We start from the raw sequence: 24,089 nt of genomic DNA, 5'->3' as shown, positions 1-24,089 counted from the left end.
ACGGCGCGGCGCTGTACAAAGGCGATTACGGACCTATTAGGTCCCTCTACTAACATGCACTGGAAGAACCTCCACTCTCCGTTGAGGAGCGCTGGAGGGGGCGACTACGACAAGAGGCGGGTGAGGATGCACGCCGGCGTCTTGCTCAGCCGCGAGTAAATGTCGTGGATGTCCGAGTCGGACACATCGCTGATATCAGCAAGGAGATAGGCAATATCCTTGAGCGAGTCGGTCGACTGCTTGTCGACGTTGTGCTTGCCGATGATTTCGTTCACCGCCAGCAGCGCACCGGGCTGGTTGTGGTGGACGTAGCAGATACGGATCGCACGCGCCTCCTGCTCGGTAATAGGACGGAGCGAGACCTCGGGGAAGTTGACAGCACCGATACTGCCGCCAAAGTTGAGGTAGCGGCAGAGCGCATTGCCGACCTCGATACCAATCATGGCCTGCGCCTCTTCGGTGCTGCCACCAATGTGGGGAGTCATGATCACATTCGCCTGCTTCTGCAGCTCCGACGCCCAGGGGTTGAGATCGTTCGTAAACGTGTTCTCGCCGTTCTTCGCGGGCTCACGGGGGTACACGTCGACGGCACAGCCGGCAACGTGCTTCGAACGCAGCGCATCGGTCAGGGCCGAGAGGTCGACGACCGTGCCGCGCGAGTTGTTCAGCAGGTAGGCGCCCTTCTTCATCTGCGACAGCTCCTTGGCGCCAATCATGCCGCGCGTCTCGGGCAGCTCGGGGACGTGGAGCGAGACAAAGTCGGCCGTGCTGAGCAGCTCCTCGAGCGTGTCCGCCTGGCGGGCACTGCCGAGGGGCATGAGGGGGACAATGTCGTAGTAGACCACACGCATGCCCATCGACTCGGCGAGCACCGAGAGCTGCGAGCCAATGTGGCCGTAGCCGACAATGCCGAGCAGCTTGCCACGCAGCTCGTAGCAGCCCTTGGACACCTTGTTCCAGGTGCCGGCACGCATCTCTTGCGCGCGGTCGGTCAGCTGGCGCGACAGGCACACCATCTCACCAATAACGAGCTCTGCGACGGAACGCGAGTTGGCGAACGGCGAGTTGAACACCGCAATGCCGCGCTCGCCAGCAGCCTGGAGATCGACCTGGTTCGTGCCGATGCAGAAGCAGCCGACGACGAGGAGCTTATGCGCGGCAGCAAAGACCTTCTTGGTCAGACGCGTCTTGGAGCGGATACCAATCGCATGGTAGTCGCCAATCTTGGCCACCAGCTCTTCCTCCGACCAGGCGCTGGTGTGGAAGTCGACCTGGAAGCCCTGCTCGCGGAGCATGTTGAGCGCGCCTTGGCTCACATTCTCCAGTAGCAGGATGCGGATCTCCTCGCGGTCGAAAGGCTGCAGGACACGGGGCGCACGAGTGGCACCCGGGATGGAGGTCGCGCGCGCACGTCCATGCGCGGGCGGCGAGGTGCCGTCGATCGGGACGTGCGCAGCAGGCGCAAGCGGCTCGGCCATGGCCTGCATCGATGAGAACGACGTGTACGGAGTAGTCGTCGGCGACGAGGGGGTCACACGCGTAAAGGCCTGGTTCGGTACCGTCATCTTCGCCGTACAGGAAGCCAAACGGATGTTCGCCTCGAGTCACGCTCACAGATGCTGTCACGTGATGTCGCGCCGACACGTGGGTCAACGCGTAGGCCCGAGGCGATCCGGGCGTTGTGCTGTCCACGAGGACGAACCGGTTGTGTGGAACGTTGCCTAGCACCTGTTCAAAAAAAGTGACAAGATGGCTACTCGACGTCGCGCAGTCAAGAAGGGAGTTTCCTTCTGTATGATGGTTGTCGGTGCCAGCGGCACGGGTACGTACCCCGGGTACAACACCACTAACCCCAGGCAAGACCACGTTTGTCAACACCCTGTGTGAGTCGAACGTGATCGAGCACCGTGACGACGACAATGTGCAGAACGCACATGTCGAGCAGGGACTCCAGATCCAGCCTGTGAACCTCGAGATCGAGGCGGAGGGCGCCCGCATCGGCCTGACCATCGTCGACACCCCGGGCTTCGGTGACAGTATCGACAACGAGTACATGTTCCAGGAGATCCTCAGCTTCCTCGAGCGCCAGTACGATGACATCCTTGCGGAGGAGTCGCGCATTCGCCGTAACCCCCGCTTCCGCGACAACCGTGTGCACGCCTTGGTCTACTTCATCGCGCCCACAGGCCACTCGCTCCGCGAGGTGGATATTCAGCTGATGAAGCTGCTGAGCCCTAGGGTGAACGTGATCCCTGTGATCGCCAAGTCGGACTCGTTTGAGCGTGGTGAGCTGCTCGAGTTCCGCAAGCGTGTCATGGAGGACATCGAGCACTACGGTATCCCCATTTACAACTTCCCGTACGATGCGGAGGAGGACCACCCCGACACGATTGCGGAGAACAGCGAGCTGCGCTCCCTGCTTCCTTTCGCCATCGTCAGCTCTGAGGACCAAGTGCAGACGCCGTCGGGTGAGGTGACGCTCGGCCGCGCATACCCCTGGGGCACGGTCGAGGTGGATAACCCCGAGCACTGCGACTTTAGCCGTCTGAAGAGCGCCCTGTTCGGCTCCCACCTCAACGACCTCAAGGAGATTACGCACGACTTTTTGTATGAAAACTACCGTACCGAGCGTCTCTCGCGCGGCATGCCGTCCGAGTACGGCCCGGATGCGTCGCTCCCTAGCGAGGACCTCGTCAACCAGAGCGTGCGTCTCAAGGAGGAGCAGCTCCGCCGGGAGGAGGAGAAGCTCAGGGAGATTGAGCTGCGTGTCCAGCGCGAGATCATGGAGAAGCGGCAGGAGCTCTTGGCCAAGGAGGAGAACCTCCGGGCGCTCGAGAACCGCTTGCACCCCTCGGCTTAGTCTCTTGTCCGTATCCTATAGATGCCACACTTGCTTCCCTTTGTCTGTGCAAGCGCGCGCAGGGTCCAATGGCCTTGGCACGGCCGTGCCAGGCCTTTGCCGTACGTCCGACGCGCTCCAGTGAGGCGCGCCTCCCTGCGCCTGCATACCCCTGGTTATGTCATACATGACAAAACACTACAATGCCCGCGGTAATTTGCCCGAGCTTCTGCATGACATGTTTTCTATGCCTATTAGGTAAGGACATGCCGCGCGTGGCCGCGACACGGCCGGCGGCCTTTCTTGTCCTTGTCTACTCCTCCTTCGTTTAGGCAGCGAGGAGACATACACGTCTAGCAGGATGCCGTTCTCGTTCGGTAACTACAATGGCACCTGTAATTCCATGGCGCTAGTCTCGTGCCCTCTCCTGGGCTCTGAGCTGGGTATCGTACCCGAGTGCTACTCGCGCAATATTGACATCAACAATACGATCATCTTTCAGCCGGGTACGTTGACAAAGACTAACCGTGTAGCTACGTGCATTATCCACATTGCCGCGATCATCATGACTGCCATCATGGTGTGGCATGTGCACTCAAAGTACACCGCCGTGGGCCGGAAAGAGATCGTGTTCTTTTTCTATCTGTACGGTTTCTCTGAGCTGCTTGTCCTGTTCCTCGACTCGGCTGTGATTCCGACGCATACCGGTGCCTACTTGGTATGTTTTAGCTGCTCACATTCAGTGGTTCACCGCCATCTACATTGGCCTGAAAACGTGCATCTTTTGGTGCCTGATGCTCAACGGCTTTGTCGGGTTCCAGTTCGCAGAGGACGGCACGGCACTCTCACTCTGGACCCTGCGCATTTCCACGCTGATTTTCTGGGTGGTGGGCTTTGTGGTGTCCGCCTTTGCTTTCAAGAACCAGCCGCAGGGCTCCCAGGCCGGCGTGTGGTTCTTTGAGTTTATCTTCCCGCTGATCATGGTCCTGATTTACATTGTTTCGCAGGTCATTCTCGTGCTGCGTACGCTGGACGACTTCTGGCCGATTAATGATATTGTCTTTGGCACGCTCGCCTTTGTCTCGGGTCTAATCCTCATGTACGGCTTCAACAACCAGATCTGCGAGCACGTCAAGCACTACATCGACGGCACCTTCTTCGGCGCCCTCTGTATGCTCTTCTCCGTGATGATGGTGTACAAGTACTGGGACTCGATCACCAAGGAGGACCTCGAGTTCAGTGTCGGCTCCAAGCACTCGGCCTGGGACGCCAAGGAGCCCCTCGTCTCGTCCGACTTTGACGGCTCGGTCCAGTCTTACGACGCTGGCCGCAGCCCCGTTTCGTCGCGCGCATTCAGCTCTCGGCCCCCGTCGCCTCCGCGCAAGGAGAGCGGTGCCAGCCAATATACTATCGGCAAGGCCATGCCCCACTCCTTCTCCGATGCCGGCAGTGGACTTCCCCAGCACCGCTAATTACCTTCGCTTGGCCAACGGCCTAAAACCCTTACGCCGAGTCTGTATGTATTCACATGTCTTCATATCACGTTATACCGCTGTAGTCCCAACGATCTCTTGGTCGGCCTAGAGCTGCACGTGGAGGCGTCCCTGGCGCCGTTCGTTCCTTGCGAAAAATTTGCATCTGTGGCTGCGTGCCTCCCATGGCATTGCCGTCCGAGCATCATCGTCTTTCTTCGGTGCAGGCCTCGGTAGGCCCAGAACCTTCTGTGTCGCTTCAGGATGCGAGTGGCCCTGTGCCAAGCGCGCCGGCGCCACAGAAGGACGGACCTGTCCCGATGAGCCTGCCCGCCATCCTCCGGAACCCACGTTTGCGTCATTTGCAACAGCCTCCTCGGCAGCGGCTGAGCCCCAGCGCGGGGCCGGGTGTGGCCAACAATGACCCGCGTGTGGGCAAGCGGCGGATGCGGCGCACCGAAAACAGCCGCTTCGCTTCAAACCCACACACGGTTCGCCCCACCGCTTCAGACTACGAGGTACGGCCCAACTCTGTGCGCTCTACCTTTGAAGTACAGCGCGATGGGAAGTCGACCCGCTTGGAGAAGATCACCGAGTCGTACGTGCCGGACTTTGCTTCGCCACAGCACGACTCGGCGGCGTTCGAAGTGAGCTCGGCAATGAGCGGCCAGTTTACCATCAGCCTGCGAGACGCCCAGCAGTTCTTGCGCGCGCGCCAGTCGACGCAGAACTCGGTCGAGTGCATGACAAGGGCGATGGATGCCGTGTCCTTGTCGGCGCCGAGCACGCTGGGCGTGCCTACAAACCCTGGGACGTTTATCGAGCAACTGATCGCTACCGCCTCGCGCGAGATCTCGACGTGGCTCCAGCAAACCGTGCACTTGCAGAATAGCGAGGGAGGGGGGTCGCGTCGCGAGATTCTCACGCGCCCTTCCTCGTCTGTGCGAGACAGCACGGCAATCTTGGAGCTGCGCCGGACGCCTTCGCTCTTGGTCTGGCATATCGACGACGCATACAACCGCCTGGCTGTACACTGTGTTGCACGTGTGCTCGACTGCCCCAGCTTCTCTCGCGCAGTGCTTTCTGGCGAGAGGGCGCCAGGCAGTGTCGATCGGCATACGTGGATCCTGCACCCGAACCCGTTAGTGCGTGGTAAGCGCGCGCGTCGGGCCATCGCGCAGCGGCCTGTGCACAACCGCACGAGCTCAACGAGCACGGCGGGAAGTGTCACGTCGTCTGCAGTGGGTCCCGATCCGGACGCGCTCCCGCTTACGGCGGGTATCTTGCAGCATTCCGTTGGTGGGCTGAACACGCCTCCCGTGACGGACTATGAGTACACCTCGACCGAGGAGTTTACAGAGAGCGACCGTGGCGAGACCGCCTCAGACGTCGATCCGTAATCTGTGCTTGGGACGTTTCTGGGACGCCGCTTTCGTCTGCCTGTCTTAATAGTATACCTTTATATTGGCAAAAAATTGTCCAATTATGACAAAGCGGGCCCGGCAGGGCGAGGAGACCCACGGCATGCCGAACACGAGCGTCGAAGGAGAAGACTATCTCGGGATCGCAGCTCAAGTAGCAAGGAGGCCCAAGGGTGCAAGGAGGGACCAATGACCAGACAAACTGCTGCGCGGCTCACATACATCCAACCGAATGTACCATGTACCATACTATATCCGTATCCACGCAGTCTTTCAACATCTGACCTCTTGCCCATGCTTATCACGACCAGTCTGAACGAGCAATACACTCTGACGTGCGATGCGTTGCTCCTACATCTTTTCCCGTGCCTCATCCATTCCATAGCAAAAGACCGAGAATGTCCATTGTCGCCACGCGCACTCTCCCCCACACTGACGCACACAGCAACCACAGCATCGCCACCTCAAAACACAACGCAAAACCAAGCAAATGCAGCAACGAAAGATGCACAAGGATCTAACGAATACGGCGTGTCTAAGTGATGGCGTAGGAAGTTCCGACAGAGCCCACATCTAGACGCTCCGTCCCACGTATCGATACACTAGACGTGCATTACACGCGCACAAAGGGTGAGTTTACTCGCTCTTCTTGCCCTGTTTCGTGTTAGCAAATGACCACGCAGCCCCGCGTCAACGTACCACCGCCATGTTGTAGGTGCCGACGGTGATACCGGCAATGCCGGTCCAGAAGAAGCCCAGGAAGATGCCGTAGTACAGCTTCGAGCCGGGGAGGCGCATGTACACCGGGCGGGTGTCAGCCTGGTAGATGCGCTGGCGCGGGAGGATGGTGTTCCTGTTCGGCGGCCCACTGGGCCAAGTGTCAGTATCACTCTTAAAAGAAGCGGAAATCCAGCGCAAGTGGCATTCACGGTATCCTAAACAGAAACACAACACCGCAAACACACGCTTGCGCGGACAAGGTCAACGTACTTCTTGTACACAAGAGGGTCCATTTCGTGTGTATCGGTACTATGCCGAGAGCGCCAATTGCAAATCCAGTCGTACACGGTCAAATTCGGGAGTCGGCCGCCGGGCCACGTGGACCCACGCGGAATTAGGAAACTAAGGGAGCCTATGCCTTGCCCACGTCGAACGCGAAGCGCGAGAGAGAGCCGATGGCGTAATCGTATTGCACGGCGCTCTGAGCAGCGGCGCCAGTGAGGTTGAGTGCTGCAAGCTCGACCCAGTTAGGGTTCTTGAGCACGCCGCGTCCGAGCGTAGCAATGTCAGCGCCGTGCTCCTGCAGCGCCTTCTCGGCGAACAGGCCGCACTTGGTCGGCTCCGCCTCGGTACCGTCCTGGAGCGCACCGACGGAGCTGATTTGCATGCGCTTGAGACCAAGCGACTTAATACCCTGGGCCAGGGGAAGCTGGTATCCAGGCATGGGTTTGAAGCGGTTGTAGCTCACCGTGCCGCCGCTGCTCAGGTCCAGGACGTCGACACCGTCCTGCTCCAGGAGAGGGGCGATCTGCTTCGTGGACTCGAGCGTCCAGCTCTCCTCCGAAGTGTGGTCAACAGCGTCAGTGCCGTTGATGCGGACCCAGAGACCCTTGTCGGGGAACTGCTTACGGATGCGCTGCACAATCGTGCGGAGCAGGCGGGTGCGGTTCTCAAACGAGCCACCGTACTCGTCTGTGCGCTTGTTGGAGAGGGGAGAGTTGAAGCTCGAGATCAGATAGCCGTGGGCAGAGTGGACCTCGATAAAGTCGTACCCGGCACGGAACGCGCGCTGCGCCGACTCCACGAAGGCGTCCTCGATCTGGTGGATCTGCTCGAGGGTAAGCTCCTGGGGAACGATATGCTGGTCGGCAAAGGCAAGCGCCGAAGGGCCAACGACGTCGTTCTCAAAACCGCCCTCGCTCTCCGAAGCGTACGGCTTGTCGTACTCGTGGAAGTCAAACGGCGCGCGCGTCGACGCCTTGCGGCCGGCGTGCGCGAGCTGGATACCAAAGTAGGTCTCCGGGGCGAGCGTCTTGACAGTGGAAACAATGCTGGCATGGGCACCGACGTGCTCCTCCTTCCAGATACCCAGGTCTTGCGGCGAAATGCGGCCCTCGGGCGTGACACCTGAGGCCTCGACCACGATCGAGCCGAAACCACGCAGAGCAAACTGGCCGTGGTGCACAAGGTGGAACGGCGTAGGAAAGCCATCACGCGACGAGTACATGCACATCGGCGCAACACTCGCACGGTTCTTCAGCTTGAAAGTGCCGGAGCCGCGAGGAATCTCGAGCGGCTCAAAAATAAGAGGGCGCTTGGAACCCTCGGGCAGGCGGCGATCCGGGATGATGCCTGTCGGGGCCACAGGGCCGCCCGGCTTGATCAGATAATCGTTAGGGGAAATGTCGAGAAGAGGACGCGACTCAGACATGGTAGGACCGATATGGGAAGGAAGTAAACCGCGCCCCTTTTAAATAGTTGTTCTATGATTTCGAAATTTCGGTGCCTGATGGTCCGCTCGCACTTAATGTCTGACGTGCGCACGGATCGGTCTTAATCCTCGGATTTTGAACGGACCTTTAAGTCCGGGTCTCGGTCGCCTGAAATCACATGATGTGCATGCCTCGCTAGGCACGTCGCCACGCGGGAAAGTCAACATCGCGCGTGGAATTCTCCACACGCACGCCGGCGCGCCGATTCGGACAACCAGGGAGGATTTGGACGAGACGAGCGCGCGCTCGTGATGTATAGTAGAGGCTCGCTCGGCCCACACGAGCAAGGGGCGCCTACTTGTGCACAAAATCTATATCCGCGGAACGACCTGCGTCGTTCTTCGCGCCTATATTATGTCTCGGATGCCATGAAACCCCCTGCCGAATTTCATGAACCGCCCAATGCGGACCACAGTTCGCGCTGGCTCGCCGTCTCGGACGACACGGAAAGATACACGTCGTTTTTTGAGTCCAATGCGCGCCCGCTGGTGCTCAACGGCGAGCTCGTTCGGGGCCAGCCACACAATGTTGACAAGTACGGACAGTCGACGGTGGCAGCTGCTCCCACGCGCTATGTTCGCGAGGCATACGAGCCGATCTACCAGAGGCCCGGGCCTGGAACAGCCACAAGCTCGTCTCCGTCCGACTCTTCGCCGATGTTCTCGGATTTGGGAACGATGGCGAGCCGCTCGCCCGACTCCCACACCGCACACAGGCGCCAGTGGGATCGCCGGAGGATGACGGACGATAGGCAGCAGCCGCGGCCCACCCTGCAAGGACTTGGACTGCAGCTGGAGGGCCGTGAACTCAGTTCCAGCCGCAGTCCGCTGTCGGAATCACCTTATCCTCCTCCGGGCCACCCCCGGGACCCTGCCGAAATGGCCGAGTTCCAGCGCCGGTGCCTCGAGGAAAGCCGGGTCGCGATGCAGCGTGCCCTACAAACTAACACGGCGCATGGACGCAACATGCCGTCGACGTTGGCACCTACGCCGCCGTCCCAGACGTCCACTGCCGTGGACTTTGAAGGGGATCGGCAGTATTATGCACACGGCTCGCCATCGCACGGCGGCCTGGATCGCTGGTATCCCGGAGTGGCGTTTGCCGACGAGGACACGAGTCTTCCTAGCTCTCACGCCGCATCCCTGCGCGGCGAACCCGACATGCTAGTCGCTTCGGCGCACGACGAAAGCCCATTGTATACCACTGTGAATGACCTATGGCAAGCCCCCCATGCGATGCCCTCGTTACGTCCTCTGCGCCTTGTCTCACGCCACTTGAGCGCGGACCGAGCCGCTCCGCCGCGGCAGGTCTCGGCTGCGCATGCGCGTCGCACACCTGCGCCGAGCGCCTTGTCATCACTGCCCAACACCTCTGGCTCGAGCGAAGCGCGGCCGCCGTCGCCTGGCGAACTCCACGGACTGAATATCGAGGTGCCTCACGAGATGGAAATGTCCTCACATCTTCGCCCGCTGCAGCTGCCTGCGCAGCATGGCGTCCAGGTGCACGAACCCGTCCGTCGTATACCCCATACGCACCATACGCCCGAGCTCGGGACGATGCCTCTTCCCGAGCCGGAGCACCTCGTGCCGACGCACCGTGCCGACGATACGATCTCGTCGAGCTCGAGCAAGCCGAGCACGCGCCAGCGTGTTCCCTTTGCCGCACTGCACCCCCCCGTGTCCAAAAAGGCGAAAGCGGATGCGCACCGGCTCTTTTGGTACGGCTTCCTGGGCATGCCCTGGCTGTGGCTCCTGGGTGGCTGGGCGCTGGATGACACTGGGATGCTCTTGGCGCCGTGGTCCGCCCCCTCGTTTGCATCCTACCGCACGGGCCTTCATCCCTACGGCCCTCCCTTTGGCCACTCGCTCTGTGCGCGAAACCGCGCCGCTGGCCTTTCGCCCGACGTCTCGGGCGAGGCGTCTACCGGCGACGGGGTCAAGCACAAAGGGCTGCAGTACCTGCAGGACCGCACGGCTTCCCCCCCGCCCTCACGCTCCTTATTCAAACTACGCCGCTGGGAACACGTCGAGCCATTTGTTCTATACAACCGCATTGCTGCAGCGCTCTCTGCCTTTGCCATCTTTGCCTGCTGGGCTGCAGGCATTTGGGCTGTGGTGGCCCATTTTTAGTTCGCCTACGGCTCAGCCGAATCCCGCCGCATGCTCAGCGCGGCGTGGAGCTGGTGCAGAAAATTCTCCAACTCCTCGCCGGAGCTGCGCGCGGGCTGGTCGTGAGCGCAGTTGCCCACCTTGCCTTCTCGCGCTCTGCTGACGGCCGTAGGCTTCTCTCTTGACGTAGCTTGCAAGGCCTTACATAAGCGATTCCGGGCGTGCGACCGAGCGAGGACGACGATCGCGGCGAGGATGGCGCTGCCGGACCCATTGCTGTGCCTACGTGCGGCGTTGTGCGCCTTTCCTGATGAGCCTCTGAAGCTCGTGCAGCTGCGTTCGAGCAGTGGGGATGTCCTGGAAGATATCGCGCAGGCGGCCGAGGTGGTCGTCCAGCAGACCAGCAACCCTGCGCTGCAGCACGACGAGAACGCCCCAGAGATTGTGTACGCAGCAGATGCTCCTACGCGTGTCCTACGCACGCGCGAAACTGCGTCACAGGGCGATACTCTCTCGCCAGAGGCGTCGCCTGACCTGTTCTTTTCGCTCAAGGCGCTCGTCTTTGCCGTGCAGCAACGCAGCGAGCGTGCCGGCGCGTACCTGCGCAATGCAGGCACAGCGCAAATCGTGCCTCTTCCTGCACTGGAGCGTCCCGCGATCCTCGAGTACTTGCTGGGCAAGCGCGAGGCGTGGGAAGGCGTTGTATCGAGCGACGGACAAGCTCCCTCGGCCACGACACTTGCCGCCGCGCCGGGCGACCAGGCCGAGGCGTCTGGTGCGGGCGCACCTGCACAGAAGCGGGCCTATGTACCGGACGCGGCTGATGCCAAGTTTGTGCGAGACCTGCGCCAAAAGTATGAAGTGGTCTTGCTGGACCGCAACGATGCGCTCTCCGGCTCGCAGTCGCATCTCGGCGAGCTGCATGCGGACACCCCGTCGCCCGCCGCCAACGGTGCTGCTCCTTCGGACGTATTTGGTCTACGTGCGCTGCTCAAACCCCGCCTCGAGAGCGCCAAGCGCCGGGTGAGTGCGCCGGCCAAATCCAACGCGCCGGCCGCACGCCCTGGCGCGCCGTCGAACCAGGCGCGCCGCTCGCGTGCGCAAGATCCCATCATTCTCCTGTCCAACTCACCGACTGCCTTGGTAAACATGTTCAACGTCAAGTCTTTGCTCCAGGACGGTGTGTTTGTTCCGCCCGACGAAGCACGGCGCCAGGCAAATGGCGTGCCCGAACTTGTCGTGACGATTCAGACGCGGTCGGAAGAGGAGGGGTCCGGGTCCACACCCCGCACCTCGCAGCTCTCGCGGCGTATTCTTGTGGTGGACAGCGCCGAGGCAGTGAACCGTCTGGGAAACGGCCCTGCGGGCTCTGGCCAAGATCCGTGGAACAGGGTGATTGCAGTGTTTACTACGGGCCAGACATGGCAGTTCAAAAGTTATCGGTGGAATGATCCCCGCGACCTGTTCAAGAATGGTAGGTTCCTTTCTTGGTGAGCTCACACAGCGATGGGCGTCTACGTCCGGTGGAACAACGAAGCGCCGAATCCGCAGGTGCGCGACTGGAGCGTGACCGATCTTCAGGTATGAAACAGTGTGGAGATGAACAGGGTACTAATCTATCGTACAGGTGGACCGGACGAAGCGACACACGGATAAACAGCTTGTCGCCTTTTTCTGGCGCGCGCTGGACAGCTGGGTACAGCGCAAAAAGCCGCACATGCAGCTCTCGTAGACGCCGCACTGTACCATTATCCAATGCCTCCCCAGACGCCACGGATACGCCGAGCGAGCTGGATGTCTCGCTGCATTACTGTTACCCGCTTGGCATGAATTGCGCAGAGGTTGGCGTCCTCAAACAAATGCACCAAGTAGGCTTCCGCCGCTTCTTGCAGTGCCTGGATGGCCGAGCTCTGCCACCGGAGTCCGACCGCATCGGCGCTCGACGCGTAGTTCGCTTCAATGAACTCATCGGCTACCTCACGCACGAGGCGCGCAAAGGGCGTCTTGGCGATCAACAGGTCAGTCGAGCGCTGGTATTTGCGGATCTCGCGCAAGGCGACCGTCCCTGGCTTATACCGCCGCTTTCGCTCGGGCGCGCGAGGCTCATAGACTTTTGATTAGCATGCATGGTACCTACTTTGCCGTGCCGCCACAGGATAGGGCGCGTACGCGCGCTCCCGTAGCTGCTCCTGCATCGCACCGCGTCGTGTTGTGGTGGCGACGCGCTAGGTTTGGATTTATGCATGGGTTGTGGAGTTATTGGCATCAATGTCTATGGCAGTCACTTTGCCCCGCGGGATACATTGCGCGATCCTATGGCCCTGAATCACACCCGCACGCTCAGTTTTTGCAAAGCATCGCGGTCGGGAGCAGAAACGGGTGTAGGGCGCTGGCGCATCCACGCGGAACTTTTCACATCCCGGGGGAGAAAGGGCATGGGAGATTGGTATGCAGTTCCAGAAGCGGGGTCGGTTCGGAGGCTTACCAGGGCTTCAATGGATTCTTGCTCCATGTCCGAACGACGCGGAATGTATGAGGGGTGACCATTGGGTGAAGGGTGGGCATAACCGCGCGTCATTGCAGGCAGAGGTGGAGGGGGGCCGCTGCGCATCGACATCGCCCCGCGCGGCGTAGGGCCACTGGGCATAACAGTGGGAGGAGGAATTGGTGCATTGTTGTAAGGCGGCATTTGGCTGTAAGCACTGCCTGGATAGTGCAGGTACGTGGGGGCATGGTCGTAACGGTATCGCTTCATGGCCACATCTTCGCCGAGGGCATACGGCATAGGGTATGTCATGTGGCCGTCCATCTCGCGCACATACGGCGGAGACGGTTGCATTGGACGGCGCGGCATGTAGTTAATGTGGGAAATGCGATTCCTCATCGGCATCTCCTCGGCATGTCCTGCCTCACTGTCGCGCTCGCGCTCCGAACTAGAGCGTTTCGTGCCGCGGAAATCCGTGTGAGTGGGCGACAAAGGCATTTTACCGGGTCGGCTCAGCGTCACCGTCTCCGGCAGCTGTTCATTTTCACGGTTGAGTAGCTCGCCAAACTCTTTTTCATCAACATGCACATGCCACGATTCCGGTCCTGTGCCGGTGATCCGAGGGTCCTCGCTCACGCGGCGCAACAGGCCCATTCGTACATCCTGCTTGCGGAAGTAGGAGATGACGTGTAGCTTACGGTTGGAGGCAGTGGTAATACTGAAGGATTGTTTGGTAAGACCGTCGGCCTTGTACAAATTTTGCATTGGGTCTTCTTTGGACGCATCGCCCGACGCCTTTTTGCGCATTTCCAGCTCGCGATACGTCAGGAAGCAGCCACTGACGCGGCTTGCGCTCCAGCAACGTCCATCCGTCCAACGACGCATGCTCGCCTCGCTCTCGTCCCACACGAAAACCGAACCAGAGCGAATTAGCGAAGCACGCTCATCATCGAGAAGACGGCGGGTGATGCGGCGAGGAATGTTGCCCGCCACACTCGAGTGCGGCGAACACGGCATGTCACAGGCAGCTAGCAGCAGTACCGCATCAGCAGGCGACTTAATATAGCCGACATACGATGGCTGCTGCTGCATATTCCCACGCATCGAGTCCGAGTAAGCCGAGTCCGTAGACGGTGCTGGGCTCCATTCGGGGCTGGGGGGAGCACGGCGCGAAAGGCCAGGGAGAACAGGTGGGGTGGCACGGAACTGGCGACCCTCACCCATTACTGGCTGAGTGTGGCTGGTGGGGTGAACAGGCCGGCCGTACACATGATCGTCGTGTTCGTGCTTGGCGGCATCCATGTCATGTAGGGGCGATCGTGACACCGCTTCTGAAACCATGGCGAAGTGGACAGGGAGAAGTAGCAGTAGCTGAAAAACAAAGTTAAGGGCACTTCTGGTTCTAGGTAGCGAGCTTTAGCCAACGGGTCCCTACTGTTTTGCCAATTGCACCCGGGGCTAAGGCTAGGCACGGTAAACTGTCGCGGCGTAACACCGCTTCACCTGTCTTGTTCACATTGCATTGCATTGAACCCACGCTCAATCTAAATCAAACCAGGCACCCATTATGCGACTATTGGCCGATGTTTGGAAATCAACCTACCAGAATCCGTATATTTCGTCCAATGGGGCAATAGGTGCATTGGGCTTTTGTCTCGCTTGTTTGCCTCGCCGTTCTTTGAGTTAAATTGTATGTTTATTCAAAAAACTCAATCGAAACGAAGCGAGTCAAAAGCTTGGCGCGCATAGTACTGGCTGCAGAGTTCCCTGTGGGAACTTTTACTCCTTGGGTTGGTCGGCTATGCGACATCAGGTACTGACATATGACCGCAGCCTATTTGTGCGCGTGTCACATCATGATTGGCCATAAAACCCGTACCACTATATTTTGGGCGAATAAAGCCGTTACAATGAACGATCAACTCTCCGAATTTTGCCCCTAAAAACTGATAGGTCGCTGTAACTTTCCGCTTCGCGTTTTGTCAGCGCCTCTGCGAATAATGCGCACTGCCCTGGAAAAAGTCGTTGATGAGTAAAGATCAGAGTATCTAAGCCTTTCTTTTCTCCGGGGACCAGTGCACTAGGCCGTGTTTTTACCAGGAGTCGTTTTTCCTTGTGGCGGAGTTGGCGCATTCGATCGACACTACTATATTCTCATTTTGTCCAGGCGGCAGGGCCGATGGCTTCATGATTGGTCAATAGCAACCTATGTGTGCATGAGACACACGCTTAGATTGGTTGATTTTAATAGTCCCAGACGCATGTGCACCGATTTACGTTGATCTATTCGTCCAGATACTCTGCCCAGGCCTATCACTATGTCACAATTTAGCCAAGAGCTTGACCACAGTGAGTGTACCTGCGTAGTTGTGCTAAAAACGGTAGACTAGGAGCCTAGGTGCATGCAATCGGCAGATACCGTCTTGGTCCGTTACACGGAAACACTCCGGGCGGGCGCCTCGCCTTCTATCCTCCGTCTTCTTCACTGTTGACCATGCGTGGAGCCGCCAGCGCTTGCCTGCGCGGCACTACAGTTGCTCTTGCAACTCTTGGCGGAGTGTTCTCGGCGCCTCTCTTGGAGAATGCGCAGCCGAATGTTTTGTTGGAGGGCATGAACCGCGGGAACAACCCGAAGCACATGCGCGCGTCCGGCAATGGCTATTGGTTTGAGGCATTCCCTCACAGCAAGGTGCCGACCTCGTCGCTGTTCATTATTATCGTGGCTGCTGGAATTTCGGTCGTGTTTTTGCTGGCCACAATGGTTATGATTGCTCTGAACTCGCTCCGGCAGAGCCGGACCAGCAAGGAGCGTGCTGATGCCATTTCGAAGCTCCGTGTGCTTGGTGTGCGCAGCGAGAAGGATGTGCCGCCGCCGCCTCAGCACGATGAGGAGAACGTCGTTCCTCTAGCTGCCGAGCCGATGCCCGCTCCGGACTCGACTGGTACGCTCCACACCATGCGCTCGGGCTCTGGTATGCCTTCCGACTCGGAGGACGAGCGCGCGGACTCGAAGGAGTCGTACATGCGTCCCTCGGGCACGCAGGAGTCGCTTCCCACGAGCGGCCCGAAGAAGGTCAAGGATGCCAACGAGATTGCAGGTCCTATTGTTCCCGTCCTCCGCAGCGAGGACCCTGGCCTCTCTACCGACGAAGAGGCGGAGACCGAGGAGGAGTCTGAGGAGGAGCCTGAGGAGGATGGCTACGGCGAATACCAGTACAATGGCCCTACCGACAAGGCTCCTGCATACGACATGGAGCCCCCGACGGAGCCCGTCTCGGTCCCTGGTGCTGCTCCTGTGGCGCAGCCCACGGTGACTTTTGCACAGGACACTGTCGCGACGGAGCGTTACGATCTTCCTCCGCCAATCCCTGGCAGCGCCACCGTTGCCAATGAAATTCCCACTGCCCAGGGTCCGGCGAGCACGGAGGCGGCGGTGCCCCACAGCGCCGAGGAGCATAACAGTGCTACGGTTCCTAACTATGTGCCCTAATTACTCTTCTTGATGTGTCCCAATGGGCAATTATGACGATGCAGCAACAACTGGAGCTGCCTTTCGCTATGGCAACCGTTACCGATGCTGATTGTTGTGAAGGACGTCTTCCTTCCTTTCCCAGCGATATCGTAAATAAACTTGTAGTCCAAAGGACTGATGCTGGACGAACCCCGTTTATTCTGGGCCGCGCCTACCTTAAATTCTTTCCTGCGGGTCCGTTCGCGGGGTCCAGGGATCCAATCACGTGACTAGATGAAGAAGGCCGGCGCGACGAGCGAGCGTTTCCTCCTGATGGCAGGTGCTCCGGCAAAGTCGCTTGCTGCGCTGCAGGCGCTGCGCTGCAAGGTGTTTGGCACCACATATAACCCTACTGGCGTACGTACGGGTGCAAAGTACCTGCGCCAGTCACTGGTCGGCGCTGCGATGCTCAAGTACTACCCCCCACAGCTGAACCTCAAGTCGATCCGCGAGGCGGTGCCTGCGATGGGCCGCATGACCTTCCCCGAAGAGATCCAGCGTCTTGCGGACGTGGAGCGCAAGAAGATGCTTGGCAAGGGTCCGCCTAAGAAGGGTACGTTGTTCGACCGACTGACATACAGGCGAGGGCCGTCGTGCGACGATGAAAGGCAAGAAAAAGTAGCGCGTTTCGCGTACATATACCAATCCAGAAAGCGATCTTCTTGTCTGCTACTACTTACACCGAGGGGTGGTTGTGCTTTTTCATGCTGCGCGGCAGTGCGCCGATCGCGGCTGGGTCCAGGACGCTCGCCGCCTTGGACCGCGCGTCTTGTGCGAGGACCGTGTCCATGAGCACGAGCGCAGCCATAGACTCCACGATCGGGATGGCGCGCGGGACGACGCACGGGTCGTGGCGTCCGCGCGTGCTGAGGACGCCCTCCGTGCCGTCGTACTGGGTCGTTTTCTGCTCCTGCGAGATGGTCGCAGGAGGCTTGAAAGCGACGCGGAAGTAGATATGCTCCCCGTTCGAGATACCGCCCTGAATTCCGCCGCTCCAGTTGGTCTTGGTGCCCAGGCTCCCGTCGGGCTTGGTGACGAACGGATCGTTGTGGATGCTGCCCGGCACCTCGGTGCCGCGGAAGCCCGAGCCGATTTCGAAGCCCTTGGTCGCCGGAATGCTCATCATGGCGTGGCCGAGCAGCGCCTCGAGCTTATCGAATGAGGGCTCGCCGAGGCCGACCGGGGTGTTGCGGATCACACAAGTGACCGTGCCGCCGATCGAGTCGTTCTTCGACTTGGCCGCGAGGATGCGCTGGCGCATGCGCTCGGCGACGTCCGCGTCCGGGCAGCGCACGTCCTCCTTGTCGACGCTCTCGCGCGTGACAGTGCTGAGGAGGTTGATAAAGTTCTCGCTCATCGGCAGCTCCGTCTCCTCGTCCTCCTCCGAGGTCTTGGCGATGTACTGCGGCAGGTGCACCTGGCCAACGCCCGAGACGAACGCCACGATCTCGATGCCGTAGGCCTCTTTGAGGTACTTTTCCGCGAGCGCACCTGCGGCAACACGCCCGATGGTCTCGCGCGCGCTGCTGCGACCGCCACCACTGCTAGCCTTGACGTTGTACTTTTCCAGGTAGGTAAAGTCGGCGTGGCTCGGGCGGGGATAAGCGTCGAGCGTCTCGTCGGTGTAGTCGTGCGGGCGCTGGTCCTGGTTGCGCACCATCATTGCCACAGGCGTACCCAGCGTGACGTTGCGCTCCGTGCCCGAAAGGATCTCGACCTTGTCCTTTTCGTCGCGCGGGGTCGTCAGGTTGCTTTGGCCCGGACGCCGGCGCGTGAGCTGCCGCTGGATGTCGACATCCTCCACAGCCAGACCCGGGGGGATGCCATCCACAACACAACCAACTGCCTTGCAGTGCGACTCGCCAAAGGTAGAGACGCGGTAGTACGTGCCAAACGTCGACATCGCTGCACAAGCCAAAGGAGTCACGTCGCTACGGTTTCTTCGTAATTATGGAGGTGTGTACCGCACTACGCCCCGTTGCGGCTCATGTCCTCGAGGTACTGCGAGAGCTTCATCGCGCCGGCGCGGAACGATTCGATGCCCTGCTGCACGTCAGGGTTCGACATAAACTTTTGGTAGTATGCCTTGGCCGACGCCTCGAGCTCGGCAAAGTCGTCGCGCTCCGGCGGCTCGTACCCCTCGTCCTCTTCCTCCTCGCGGCCAAAGTACTGGTTCGAGGAGATGGACGTCTGGCCCTGGAAGTTGGCGAGTCGTGCCTGGGACTCGGAAGAGGCATTCGAGTCGTAGCCCCCGCGCTGGAAGTATTGGTCGGAAGAGATGGCTGCGTGAGTAACGATACGTACACTTTTGCGACGAGAACTGCGTCCGGGCATAGTTGGTCTCTTCGGCCTCGGCGAGGCTCTCCTTCTTGGCCGCCGCCGCCTTTTCGAGCGCCGCCTTGGAGCGGGCCTGCGCAAGGCCCAGGCGCGAGAAGCCCATGCCAAGACGGTCGACACCGGCCTGCTTCGTAGGCCCCGCCTTTTCGATACGCGGCGCAGGCGTGGGCGCGGGCGCAGCGGCCGGCGCTTCGGGCTGGAGCGCGGCCTGGCGCTGCGCCTCATCCTTCGCGGCAGCGTCCGCGGCCTCCTGCGCGTGCCGCGCGGCCTCGGCGGCCTGCGCGGCCTGCGCCTGCTCCTCCTTGACACGGCGCTCGGCCGCGTCAAAGTCAAAGGCGCCCGTCGTGCCCGTTTTGCGCACGCCAAGGCCCAGCTTGCCCGGCTTGGCGCCGAGAGAGGGGCTGTTGGTCGAGCGCACCGCGCCCAGCGCACCCGCGCGGCGCGGCGCGCCTTGGGCCTGGCCACGGAGCGCCGCCGAGGTCACTGGGCGGGGCGCCGGAGCCGGCACAGGCGCCGGCGCAGGGACCGCCGGCTCGACCACGTCTGCGAGCGGCGTCTCGGCGATCGGCGGCGCGGGCACAGCGCCCGCCGAAGCGGCGGGCTGCGCCGGCGCGTCCCACTCGTCGAAAAAGTCCACCTCGTTGCTCTGCGCCGCGCGCGCGCCCAGCTGCGTTACTCCCGGAATGGCAAACGGCGTGCTGAGGCCGAGCCCTGCGGCGTCTTGGAGCGCGCGGCGCTGCAGCTCCTCCTTGTAGAGTGCCGCGACCTGCGATGTGTACTTGACCTTGCCCTCGGTCGACGGCGCGAGGAGCGCGCTGCCGCCGTGTGCCGCAAAGAAGTCGCTCGCCGCGCCGTTTCCGCCGACCTTCATCAGGCGCAGCTGCGGCCAGGACCACGAGTCGAGGTTCGTCGAACGGACAAAGGTGATGTGCACACCCATGTTGCGGTGCACCGACGAGCAGTCCAAGCAGATGTACACGGCGAACGTCGCGCTCGCCCACGTAGGGTTCTTCGCTCCGCAGTCAAAGCACACCTTGTTGGCTTTGTGTGCATTCTTGAAAGACTTGAAGATCTCCGCGATCTCCTCCTTGGCGGGGCCCGTCGCCATCCTCTTGGTGGAACGGTCGAGCAGCGTGCTTGTGTTGTCGTGGGATTTATGCGTAGACCTAACGAGGCCCGAAAAAGGCCAGCGACACGGCGCCGCACTTCGTATTGCCTGCGCCACGACTTGGCTGAGTGATGGCACTGCGCGGATCTGCGCATACCCCCAATACTGGAGCGTCTGTATTGATGAACTCAGGGTAGGTACTGTGGCTAATTCAGGCGTCCTTCTTCGAACAACGCGGGTCCGTCTCTGGGCTTTGGCAGCGCGAGCGCCATGGGCGGCAACCACCCTGGCTTTGCGTCGACCACGTCCAACGCCACGAATCTCGACATGGCAGACTTCCCGGCACTGGTATCGCAAGTTGCGCCCCACTCGTCGGTGAGCTCGGGCGCTGCGCCGAGCAACAGTCTTTTTTCGTCGTATGCGAGCCAGGCAGGGACGGGCGTGTCCAACTCGTCGCTCGGCTCGGGGATGATGGGCATGTTATCGCGCGCCGCGCCGTTCACCCACGACGAGTTTCCTGCACTGAACCGTGGCCATGCGACGGAGCGCAGCGCCGCGGCCGCGGCACACGGCGCTTCGGGCAATGTGCACCCGATGGGTACGTCTATCCTTTTTTCCATTGTCTTACCCAGATCACCCGGCGCCTGCGGCCTGGCAGCAGGAGCAGCAGCAGCAACGGCAAAACCTGGCGCAGGACCTGGCACGGAAACACAACCTGCATGCGCCGCAATCGCCGAGCACGGTGAATGCGCCGCCTTCGGCACAGTCCGCGTGGATGCAGTCGTATGGCGCGCAGCCGCCGCCGGACGCTTTGAGCCGGATAGGCCTTACCCGTCCGAGCGCGGAAAGTGCGATACGCGTGGACGGCCACGCGGATGCCGACGCGCAGGCGCTCGAGCACGATGCACCGGGGCACGCCGCGTACGTGGCGAACCGTGAGGTGGCCAACATGCCCATCCACCAAGTCCTCTCTTCGCCTGCCGACCGGTTCGGCCTTGTGGGCCTCGTGAGCCTGATCAAAACGCAGGATCCCGATATGTCGATGCTGACGATGGGCAACAACCTGCAGACGCTCGGCATGAACCTCGACTCGCTCGACGCGCTCTCGTCGTCGTTTGTTACCCCCTGGTCGCAAGATCCTGCGCTGGCTTCGCTACAGGTAGAGCCTGCGTACCAGCTGCCGAGCTGCTACAATGTCCAGCCGCCGCCGCCAGCGCAGACCAAGATTGCGAGCTTCAGTGACGAGACGCTCTTTTTTATCTTTTACTCGACGCCCCGCGATGTACTGCAAGAAGCTGCGGCGCAGGAACTTTATGCGCGAAACTGGCGCTACCACAAGGGCCTGCACCTCTGGCTGACCAAGGAGCAAAATACGGAGCCGCTGCAAAAGACGCCGACGTACGAGCGCGGAACCTATGTCTTCTTCGACCCAGGCTCTTGGGAGAAGGTCTCGAAAAACTTCGTTCTCATGTACGAAATGCTCGAGGAGAAGCCGTCTGCCCAGTCGATCCTTTCCGGACACCCTGCGACCCCTTCGCAACATCCTGCGGCGGGGGGCAAGGCGGCCTCGATGCCGGCGGCAGCAGCTGCAGCACGGGGCGCAACACAGTCCTCGACTGCGCAGTCGTCGCCTCAGACGTCGTTTGCGTAGCGCAACTCGTAAAGGCTACGAAAAAGAAAACTATGCCACTCTCTATAGTACATCGGGATTAGAGCCGCGCGGCGGCCACGCCTAGCACGGCCGCAAGGGCCAGCAGCGCGTAGTTGACCGTATGCGCCATCGCACCGGCCGTCTGCAGGTTCGCAGGGTCCGGCTGCAGGTTGCTCACACTCGGACCGACCGGCACACCGGCTTTGGCGAGGCTCGACATGATCGCGGGATTCGTCGTCGGATCGAGCGTCGACTGGGGGGCAGTGTAGTTCCAGGTATACGGGTTCGTGGAGAGGTCAGGGCCCACACCAGAAATAGTCATCGGCTTGCCGTTTGTCACAGATTGCAACGTGGTGATCGGCGTGTAGGTCTGCGAGGGGGTAAAGTAGGCGTTTGTCGGCGACTGGATCGGCGTATTTTGCGCTGTGACTTGCATTGTACACAGCATAAACACCGTCGTCATCACGACAAACACGCCCGAAAACCGCCACATGCTCGCCACCATAGTCCTCGCCATCACTCGGGACGCGTGAAAAAAACAGGAGCGTGACGGAAGCGGCCAAAGGGGGGGGTGTGGGGCGACCCCACAAAAAAACGCGTAAAAATAATTGCACATTTCTATGTCCAGGGAGGGGGCCGGTGGCAGCGCGTCGGTGTGACGCGAGGGTTACTGCCATAAACTCTCGCCGCTTGCGCCTTCCGCAGCAGCATTGTAGCTAAAACCGGCGAATTGCTCTTGGTTGGTGGCGCTGATCATATGGCTCTCATCCACGACGCTGTCCAACGCGGGCTCGCTGGTGAACTCGGGGTCAAAGTTGGACGTGTCAAAGGCCGAGGCCACGCCGGGCTTGAAGGGTGGCTGGACCTTTTTGGCAAGGAGCTGGTTCCAGTCGATATGCTTGGTGAAAAATGGATGACTTTTGATATCTGCTGCGCCGTGAGGGCCGTATCCCAGGCGCTGTGATGCATCGCGGTGCAGCAGTCGCGTCAGCAAGTCGCGCGCGTCCGGCTGCACTTCGGGGGGGAAAGTCAGGGGGTTATGAAGAATCTTGCGGTACATCTCGTTCACGTCCTCCGAGTAGAAGGGGGGCAGGCCCGTGAGCATCTCGTAGAGGAGCACGCCGAGCGTCCACCAGTCGACGGATTTGGTATAGCCGTGGCCCAACAGCAGCTCGGGTGCGAGGTACTCGGGCGTGCCGCAAAAGGTATGCGTCGTCTCTTTGTCACCCATATTCAGCTTGCATAGGCCAAAGTCGCACAACGCAATGTGCCCGGTATAGTCCAACAGGATATTTTCCGGCTTCAAGTCACGGTAGATGACGTTGAAGTCGTGCAGATGCTCCAATGCACAAAAGAGCTCGGCGGTGTAGAAGCGCGCACGCGCCTCACTAAAGCGCCCTTCGCGCTGCAGGTGGTGAAAGAGCTCGCCACCATTCACAAACGCCAGTCCAAGGTACAGCTTGTCGGGGCTCTGGAACGAGAACTTAAGCGGCACGATAAAGGGACTGTTTACTTGTGCAAGGACCGTGCGCTCCGCCAGCGTGTGCGTCACTTCCGACCGTGAAATAATATGCGCTTTGCGGATGATCTTGAGGGCATAGATGCGTGCCGTATCGCGTTTCCGCACTTGCATCACCTTGCCGAAACTGCCTTTGCCAATCACCTTGAGGAGCTCAAAGGACTCGATGGAGAGCGTGTGTCCTTGCTGGGGCTTGTAGGCTAGCTGTACATGAATTTCGCCTGTGCCGCCAGAAATGGGGAGCCACGTATCCAATGAACGTGCACTTTCAAACGATGGGACGAGCTTGGCGCTTCCGAGATAAACATCGCTCTCGCCCATCAGGTCCGTCATGGGGTTGCGCCGCGCTCCTTGTTGGTCCTCGGCTTTCGGCGTATAGCTGCGGAAGAGGCCAAGTATGCCAGTGGGTGTAGGTGAGACCACAGCCTCGCCACGCATATACACATGCAGACTCACTTCGGTCTTGCGCGAGACGTCGCTGGGTTAGAGAGGGGTGGGGTGGGTTACGTACAAGTTTGCGGTAAACTGCCACTGCGGCGAGGGAAGATCGCCGCCCGATGCGAGGATCAGCACCTCATTCTTGTCAAACTCCAGCACAACATAGGGCAGGAGTGCCTGCCGCTGCCGTAGCGTGCGCTTCGGCTGCGAAGCATCACCGCCCTGCGCCTTCTTTGCGTCTGTTTGGAGGGTCTTGCCTGATGGGAGTGACAGACCACGCGCAGTGACCACGCTGACCGTTAGCAGATCCGAGTTGGAGCCGCCCACCGCCTTGCGTGGCGCCTCTGGCGAGGTGGGGGTCGAGGGAATGGACGTGGGGTCCCGGCTCCCAGTCCGCTGGTGGCCGGACGCATTGGGCTTCGGTGTCGCGGAGCGGTCGACTGGCAATGTCACAGGTTGTGACCCAAACGAGAAGCTCGAGCTATCGCGTAATTCTGTGTGAGTTGAGCGACGTACTCTTGCCCAGTCGCCAAGACATGACGGCCGGTCCTAAGGGTCCCCACGCGCAGTTGGCTCGCCCGCAACTGGCATGCTTAGTCAGCATCCTTGCGCGTGGGCGCGGTCGGCCGCAAAAAATTGTTTGACGAGCCTACGATGGACGAGCTGGACGCGGCGGCGGTCCGCGGCAAAATTTCGCTCGTAGGTTGC

General features: G+C 60.5%; 16 protein-coding genes across 16 annotated transcripts; 8 read left to right on the top strand and 8 right to left on the bottom strand.

The window, feature by feature from the left end:
* Window positions 1–104: 104 nt before the first annotated feature.
* On the bottom strand, window positions 105–1,565 carry MJAP1_002322 (uncharacterized protein; the record flags this gene model as incomplete). The annotated part of the gene is made up of 1 exon (XM_060266264.1): window positions 105–1,565. One exon carries the CDS (start codon window positions 1,563–1,565, stop codon window positions 105–107), a length of 1,461 nt encoding a protein of 486 aa, XP_060122247.1.
* A 229-nt stretch (window positions 1,566–1,794) lies between these two features.
* On the top strand, window positions 1,795–2,860 carry MJAP1_002321 (uncharacterized protein; the record flags this gene model as incomplete). The annotated part of the gene is made up of 2 exons (XM_060266263.1): window positions 1,795–1,822; window positions 1,857–2,860. 2 exons carry the CDS (start codon window positions 1,795–1,797, stop codon window positions 2,858–2,860), a joined length of 1,032 nt encoding a protein of 343 aa, XP_060122246.1.
* Window positions 2,861–3,200: 340 nt separating this feature from the next.
* CHS7 (Chitin synthase, class 7) lies at window positions 3,201–4,311 on the top strand (the record flags this gene model as incomplete). Its single annotated transcript, XM_060266262.1, has 3 exons — window positions 3,201–3,345; window positions 3,373–3,557; window positions 3,583–4,311. The coding sequence occupies 3 exons, from the start codon at window positions 3,201–3,203 to the stop codon at window positions 4,309–4,311; spliced, it is 1,059 nt and encodes a 352-aa protein (XP_060122245.1).
* Window positions 4,312–4,631: 320 nt separating this feature from the next.
* MJAP1_002319 (uncharacterized protein) lies at window positions 4,632–5,711 on the top strand (the record flags this gene model as incomplete). The annotated part of the gene is made up of 1 exon (XM_060266261.1): window positions 4,632–5,711. One exon carries the CDS (start codon window positions 4,632–4,634, stop codon window positions 5,709–5,711), a length of 1,080 nt encoding a protein of 359 aa, XP_060122244.1.
* A 657-nt stretch (window positions 5,712–6,368) lies between these two features.
* MJAP1_002318 (uncharacterized protein) lies at window positions 6,369–6,745 on the bottom strand (the record flags this gene model as incomplete). The annotated part of the gene is made up of 3 exons (XM_060266260.1): window positions 6,369–6,386; window positions 6,432–6,585; window positions 6,723–6,745. The coding sequence occupies 3 exons, from the start codon at window positions 6,743–6,745 to the stop codon at window positions 6,369–6,371; spliced, it is 195 nt and encodes a 64-aa protein (XP_060122243.1).
* A 119-nt stretch (window positions 6,746–6,864) lies between these two features.
* MJAP1_002317 (uncharacterized protein) lies at window positions 6,865–8,163 on the bottom strand (the record flags this gene model as incomplete). Its single annotated transcript, XM_060266259.1, has 1 exon — window positions 6,865–8,163. The coding sequence occupies one exon, from the start codon at window positions 8,161–8,163 to the stop codon at window positions 6,865–6,867; it is 1,299 nt and encodes a 432-aa protein (XP_060122242.1).
* Window positions 8,164–9,102: 939 nt separating this feature from the next.
* MJAP1_002316 (uncharacterized protein) lies at window positions 9,103–10,353 on the top strand (the record flags this gene model as incomplete). The annotated part of the gene is made up of 1 exon (XM_060266258.1): window positions 9,103–10,353. The coding sequence occupies one exon, from the start codon at window positions 9,103–9,105 to the stop codon at window positions 10,351–10,353; it is 1,251 nt and encodes a 416-aa protein (XP_060122241.1).
* Window positions 10,354–10,587: 234 nt separating this feature from the next.
* CDC73 (accessory factor associated with RNA polymerase II) lies at window positions 10,588–12,064 on the top strand (the record flags this gene model as incomplete). The annotated part of the gene is made up of 3 exons (XM_060266257.1): window positions 10,588–11,806; window positions 11,837–11,913; window positions 11,960–12,064. 3 exons carry the CDS (start codon window positions 10,588–10,590, stop codon window positions 12,062–12,064), a joined length of 1,401 nt encoding a protein of 466 aa, XP_060122240.1.
* Window positions 12,065–12,906: 842 nt separating this feature from the next.
* On the bottom strand, window positions 12,907–13,624 carry PTH2 (Gluconate transport-inducing protein; the record flags this gene model as incomplete). Its single annotated transcript, XM_060266256.1, has 2 exons — window positions 12,907–12,935; window positions 13,036–13,624. 2 exons carry the CDS (start codon window positions 13,622–13,624, stop codon window positions 12,907–12,909), a joined length of 618 nt encoding a protein of 205 aa, XP_060122239.1.
* A 1,804-nt stretch (window positions 13,625–15,428) lies between these two features.
* Window positions 15,429–16,307, top strand: MJAP1_002313 (uncharacterized protein; the record flags this gene model as incomplete). The annotated part of the gene is made up of 1 exon (XM_060266255.1): window positions 15,429–16,307. The coding sequence occupies one exon, from the start codon at window positions 15,429–15,431 to the stop codon at window positions 16,305–16,307; it is 879 nt and encodes a 292-aa protein (XP_060122238.1).
* Window positions 16,308–16,562: 255 nt separating this feature from the next.
* Window positions 16,563–16,950, top strand: RSM27 (mitochondral 37S ribosomal protein S27; the record flags this gene model as incomplete). The annotated part of the gene is made up of 2 exons (XM_060266254.1): window positions 16,563–16,881; window positions 16,910–16,950. 2 exons carry the CDS (start codon window positions 16,563–16,565, stop codon window positions 16,948–16,950), a joined length of 360 nt encoding a protein of 119 aa, XP_060122237.1.
* A 54-nt stretch (window positions 16,951–17,004) lies between these two features.
* ARO2 (chorismate synthase) lies at window positions 17,005–18,231 on the bottom strand (the record flags this gene model as incomplete). Its single annotated transcript, XM_060266253.1, has 1 exon — window positions 17,005–18,231. The coding sequence occupies one exon, from the start codon at window positions 18,229–18,231 to the stop codon at window positions 17,005–17,007; it is 1,227 nt and encodes a 408-aa protein (XP_060122236.1).
* Window positions 18,232–18,296: 65 nt separating this feature from the next.
* Window positions 18,297–19,773, bottom strand: GLO3 (ADP-ribosylation factor GTPase activating protein, ER-Golgi transport; the record flags this gene model as incomplete). Its single annotated transcript, XM_060266252.1, has 2 exons — window positions 18,297–18,610; window positions 18,633–19,773. The coding sequence occupies 2 exons, from the start codon at window positions 19,771–19,773 to the stop codon at window positions 18,297–18,299; spliced, it is 1,455 nt and encodes a 484-aa protein (XP_060122235.1).
* Window positions 19,774–20,043: 270 nt separating this feature from the next.
* Window positions 20,044–21,424, top strand: CDC36 (transcriptional regulator; the record flags this gene model as incomplete). Its single annotated transcript, XM_060266251.1, has 2 exons — window positions 20,044–20,371; window positions 20,406–21,424. 2 exons carry the CDS (start codon window positions 20,044–20,046, stop codon window positions 21,422–21,424), a joined length of 1,347 nt encoding a protein of 448 aa, XP_060122234.1.
* Window positions 21,425–21,482: 58 nt separating this feature from the next.
* MJAP1_002308 (uncharacterized protein) lies at window positions 21,483–21,929 on the bottom strand (the record flags this gene model as incomplete). Its single annotated transcript, XM_060266250.1, has 1 exon — window positions 21,483–21,929. One exon carries the CDS (start codon window positions 21,927–21,929, stop codon window positions 21,483–21,485), a length of 447 nt encoding a protein of 148 aa, XP_060122233.1.
* A 162-nt stretch (window positions 21,930–22,091) lies between these two features.
* On the bottom strand, window positions 22,092–23,919 carry gad8 (non-specific serine/threonine protein kinase; the record flags this gene model as incomplete). The annotated part of the gene is made up of 3 exons (XM_060266249.1): window positions 22,092–23,421; window positions 23,455–23,875; window positions 23,898–23,919. 3 exons carry the CDS (start codon window positions 23,917–23,919, stop codon window positions 22,092–22,094), a joined length of 1,773 nt encoding a protein of 590 aa, XP_060122232.1.
* Between the last annotated feature and the right edge of the window lie 170 nt (window positions 23,920–24,089).

The sequence above is a fragment of the Malassezia japonica genome, chromosome 3 (genome assembly GCF_029542785.1).
Source record: "Malassezia japonica chromosome 3, complete sequence".
NCBI classification, from domain to species: Eukaryota; Fungi; Basidiomycota; class Malasseziomycetes; order Malasseziales; family Malasseziaceae; genus Malassezia; species Malassezia japonica.
The sequence above is the reverse complement of the archived record's forward strand: the minus strand, read 5'-3'. Positions and strand labels throughout refer to the sequence as shown.